Source organism: Crocuta crocuta, unplaced genomic scaffold, assembly GCF_008692635.1.
Source record: "Crocuta crocuta isolate KB4526 unplaced genomic scaffold, BGI_CrCroc_1.0 scaffold95, whole genome shotgun sequence".
NCBI classification, from domain to species: Eukaryota; Metazoa; Chordata; class Mammalia; order Carnivora; family Hyaenidae; genus Crocuta; species Crocuta crocuta.
In genome coordinates this window covers 14,513,674-14,518,632 of record NW_027530971.1, presented here as the reverse complement: position 1 = coordinate 14,518,632, position 4,959 = coordinate 14,513,674, and the positions used below count along the sequence as shown (strand labels likewise).

Here is a 4,959-nt window from a genome sequence, read left to right as displayed (position 1 = left end):
AGGGCGCCGGGGCCCGCCGGGGAGCCCGCCTCCCCGTCCAGCGTGCGGGCGTCTTGGAGATCTGCCATAGACAGGCTCTTGCCACCATTGGCCATCTGAAGGTCGGGCTCGTTGGCTTCCGAGTAACTCGAGCTGCGGGCAGGTGAGGGCTGGACCCCGGAGGACCTTGTGACAAAAAACAAGTCCTTGTTTTCGGGGGTTGGAGACGGTAACCGGGTGAAATCTATCAGACTGCAGGGAGACAAGCACACACAGGGAAAGAAGGGGGAAGAGAAGAACTGTGAATGTGGCCAAGGCGGGTCCAAACCGAGCACCCCGCCAACCTGCCGGGGCCCGGCAGCCTGAGCCAGGGCTGGGGGGGGAGGGAATACAGGGAGAGGGAGAGGAGGCACACGGGCTGGGAAAGTGGGAGAGACTGGGGACCAGTGGCCCGGCTGCAAACCAAACCACCGCCCTGGCAGCCGACCCCAGCAGAAGCCCCCACGGGGACCGGGTGGCCGGGATGGCTGTTCCTGCGCAGAACCTCTGCTCTAGGGGCCAATGCTGCTAGGTCCAGGCCGGGCTGCCTCGTATGCCTGTTCCTGGCTCAGCTGCATCTCGGGACAAGGTGCCGGGGCCTAGACTATTCTGGAAACTTCCTCTTAGCTAAACCCCGACCCACAACGCAGGGGCTCTCTGCTATCCAAGGGTCCTGCACTAAGAACTCTGACTTCAAAGCCACAGGGGCTCCAGCTGTCTCTTCCCCTCTCGTTCCTCACCAGACTGATAACCAGAGTGGGGACCTACTGAAGCCTCTCCCTGCCCCGCCCCACCTCCTGCTGCCACCTTTGTCTGACTGGCAGGCGGGGGCTGGTGTTCCTGGCAAAAACAAGGAATCAGAGGAGGATCCAAAGGTGTGACTCAGGCAGGGAGGGTCGGCACCTGCAGAGGCGAGCCGTACCCACCCCCAGTCTTCCAGCCTCTCCCTGGCCCCTCCCCGGAAGCCCACTCCTTAGAAGGCACCATGTGGTGGGTCAGGTGGGCTCTGGAGGGAAGGCTGTGGGAGGCAGACAGGCTCTGAGCAGGCAGGGGTTTCAACAAAGGGGAGCCTGGGATGGAGAGGAAGTGCCAAGTCCCAACCGATGGAACTTGGGTGGGGCCGGCTGCAGCCGCTCAGGGCTGACGGGCAGGCAAGGAGCCAGAGAAACTCAGACCGGCCTCAGGACACGCAGTCAGGTCTCCTCAGAACCCACATGCCTGGCCACCTCTTAACCAAGGGGTGTCTCTTCCACCTGGGCTTCCTTCCTTCACTTGGCAGGCTGTGCGAACGGACCCCCAGGGCTCCGAGGGAACTGGGAAGGGGCCTCCAGTCCCGTGCACAACACACCCTAGACTTGGTCTCCACGTCCTCGCCTGCTTCCCGGCCTGCTGCTGCTGCCCCTTCAGAACAAGACCCAACTCTGCCGTGCCAGCCTTATGAGCTGGGCCAAGATGCCCCCTGGGAGGGGAGTGTGTGGGGGCACCAACGGTTCACTATATATGCCAGGTCTTTCAGAGGAATGTCCTCATTCTGACGTTAACATCCGAGAACATTTGGCCTCCCTGTCCTGAACCTGAAGGCGAGGCCTCAACGCCTCTCCCCGTTCCCGGTGCGCCCAGCCTCTAAGCCTTGCAGTGACCCAGACCCCTGCTGAAAACACATGCACTTGAGTGCCCCTCCTGGAGATTCTGATTCAGACCCAGGAAATACCAGAAGAGGTATTTTTAACACACACCTGGGTAATCTAGAGGCATTTGGGCCCAGCAATTGTTCTTCAACAGAACGTATCGTCTTTCTCCAAGCCTTTGTTTGTGTTAGTTCCTCTACACAGAATGCCTTTTCCACCAATGGAAATGTTACTTTTCCTAAAAAGCCCAAAACTACAACATCACCTCCTCCACGAAGACTTCCCTGATGTTTCCCAAATGGAGGTTCTGCCTACAGCCTACGTGACACGTTTAAAGTCTCACGCAGCTTATTTTATAAGTGTTTGCGTAGACATCCTCCTTCCCATCCGCGACTGCAGGCAGTTTGTACCTTGTCTACACGTGCGCCCAACAGCACCCGGCAGGCCTGGCTTCTCTTACCCAGAGAGATCATTCTCGATCACCATCTTCTGCAGCCCGGCCGAGATGCTGCTACTGCCAGAGCCAGGAGTGGAGGCCAAGTCGTTGGTCCCTGTGAGCGGCCCACTGCCTGGGGTACTCAGAGCTGTATGGACGTCCCTCAGGATTCGAGGCAGAGGGCCCAGTTTGGATACGATGTTCTGCAAATACACAGCAAGAGGCAAGTGTGACTGTGGGAGCCACTTGGGGAGGCCAAGTGCACTGCAGCTGCTGTGGCTCAACACTGCTGAGGAGCCACTTGGAAAGGCAGACCCTGCCCTCCCCACCTGTCAGACCCAGCCAAGCTGGGAAGGGGCTCGGAAGCCCAGGAATCTGCAAATGAATATTTTTCCCAAGACCCCCAGATACTTCTGGAGGGGTGGGGGCAGTGGTGTGAGAGGCCTAAAGGGAGAAATGGCGACCTGGCCCACGCCCTCCACCTGAGAACATTCCATCTCCATGCCCCGGAGAGGGGAGCCCACGAGGAACCCCAGAATTTCCTGCAGCAGTACTTCCCTATCGGAGCGGCTTCTGGGATGGCTCTCTGCTTATGCACTGGCTTCTTATGCAAAAAGAAAGTGTGAAAACTCATGCAGTCAACGGAGCACAGACTTGAAAGGCAAACACCTCGATCTCAGATTCTGGCTGCACTGCCGTCAGCGGTGACGGCGGCTGCCCTCTCCCGGGCTCCCCGCCTGTGTGTGCAGATGTGGGTGTCGGAGGCCGGCACGGCGCTCCGGAGGGGGTGGCAGTTAGGGTGACTGGTGTTGGCAGCAGTGGAGAAAGAGAGGGCCTTGGCCTCGCTGCTGTTTCCCCCTCCTGTGTCTCTTGCAGCCAAAGGGGAGTGGGGATGAGCAAGCAGACATGGCGGCAGCAGCAGCACGACGCTGGCATTGACCCGAGTGTCGGCAACAGGGGCTGGTGAAATGTGTACTCCGATGTGGGACAGCCCGCGGCTGTCAGAGAGGCCACAGCGGCGGCGCGGTCCGTAGTGACGCGGAAAGATGACGAGAATGTGAGTGAGAAACGCACTCTGCAGTGCTCACAAAAGTTCTCACTTTAACACAAATGGAAAGAACTCTGTGGCTGCATGTATACTTAACACACGTGCAGAGAGATCTAGAAAACTGCACACCGGAGTGCCCTGAGTGGTCACCTCTAGGGAAGGGGACAGGAGCAAGGCGGCCTTCCACCCTGGTGAGGCAGTAACTAACCATGTTTGTCAAGGGATCTCTTTGAGCCCTGGGAAGCAATAGATAATGTGGACGTGGATCCGGACGGCACTGGCCCTGCTGCCCAGGACCCATCTGTGGTGTGGGCTGGGGCTGCAGGGGTGACTGTGGAACCCTGGGCCACAGAGGGCACAGGCCAGGTGGCCGGCTGCAGCAGGGTCAGACATGTCTGATTTTCAACTCCGGGTCCAGGGCAATTTGGGAAGGGCCTAACGCTTCCTGCCTGACGTGTGGAGGCGTGGCACCTTCAGCGTCTCTCTTGTTCACATCAGTGGCCTTAAAACCTAGGTTGAGGACGTTTTCAGAGAAGCAGCTACAAGGGATCACGTGTCCCACGGGTAGGGAGCACACCTTCGCGCACTCAGTGCTGAGTGTGGACAGCTGAAGCCCCGGTGGGCAGAGTGGGCCCCCGCGGCTGGTGCTGGCGACTGAACGGGACACTGCCCATTAAGGAAATGGGGCCCGGGGCCGCTCCAGGCAATGCTGACGGGGCCTGGCACCCAGGCAGGCAAACACTTTGAGCCCCACGGTTAGTCCGTGAGGAAGGGCGGCCTCGAGCCCTGCGCCCCCTCGGCCTGGCCCCGCCCCCCCGCGCCCGTGGGGCCAGGCACCTGCTCCAGCTGGCTGACGGCCTCCCAGAGCAGCGAGTGCAGGCTGGAGAGCTCGCGGCCCAGGTCGATGTAGCCCTCGAAGCCGGCCGTGTTGGACACGGTCTCGGGGTTGGAGATCTCCAGCAGGAAGCGCTGCATGTTGGTCCACTCGTGCTCCAGGAACTGGTTCATGAACGACATGTACTCCTCCTTGCTGCCAAACCTGGATAGGGAACGGCCTTGTAAGTGTCCTGGGGCCCTGGCCAGGAGATCCCCGCTCTGAGGCACTGCCCTCCCCTCCCCCCCGCCCACTGCGGCTGCCCCGCACACCACTCACTCCCCCAAGCCAACAAATCTGTTTGGGCTTGGGGCTCTCGTTCCTGGCTAAGGCCAGAGTCCCGTTGCTCACAGGACCTAAAATGTTCAGTGGCTCTCATTCCCCATTCACTGCTGATCAATCTCCTTCTCCCTTTCCTCCAAGTTTCAATGGCTTGGTGTGCAGATGACTTTTAATGCACACTTGGCGGGTCTCTCTGCTGAGCTTTCAGGCAGGTACATCCACGGGCACCTCCCCTGTTCTCTGCCTGGCCGCGTAGGACGTCAGCGCTGTCACCTCACACCCATGCCCCGCTCCTGGGCTTCCCAAGTAGGGATACTGCTGTCCCCCAGGGAGCTCAGCCAGAAGCCTGGGGGCTGCCAGCTTCTCCCTCTTCCTCCCCAACTGGCTAGGCCTGCTGACTTTACCTTCCAATCACCCCTGACATTGCAGCCACTCCCTGCCCCCCAATACTTCCACAGCGGGAACCACAGCTGTGCCCTCCGCCCTGTCTCTCCGTGCCCGCTGTGCTCCCTCCAGCCCCCACTCCCCATGCTGTCAAGCTGACCAGTTCAGCACCCAGAACAGACGAGGGCCATTCTCCCTCTGGGGGACCCACGACCCACTGCCCCACCTGAACTTCGAGGTCCTGCTGTCCTCTTGGGTCTCACCCTCCCCCCCCCCCCCCACACACCGC

General features: G+C 60.3%; 1 protein-coding gene across 1 annotated transcript in view; it reads right to left on the bottom strand.

The window, feature by feature from the left end:
• DAB2IP (DAB2 interacting protein) overlaps positions 1–4,959 on the bottom strand; it is a 45,243-nt gene that overhangs the window by 11,548 nt on the left and 28,736 nt on the right. Inside the window, 3 exon segments of the mRNA XM_077769778.1 lie at positions 8–231; positions 2,107–2,285; positions 3,968–4,169. Of these exon segments, the coding sequence (XP_077625904.1) occupies positions 8–231; positions 2,107–2,285; positions 3,968–4,169 (605 nt within the window).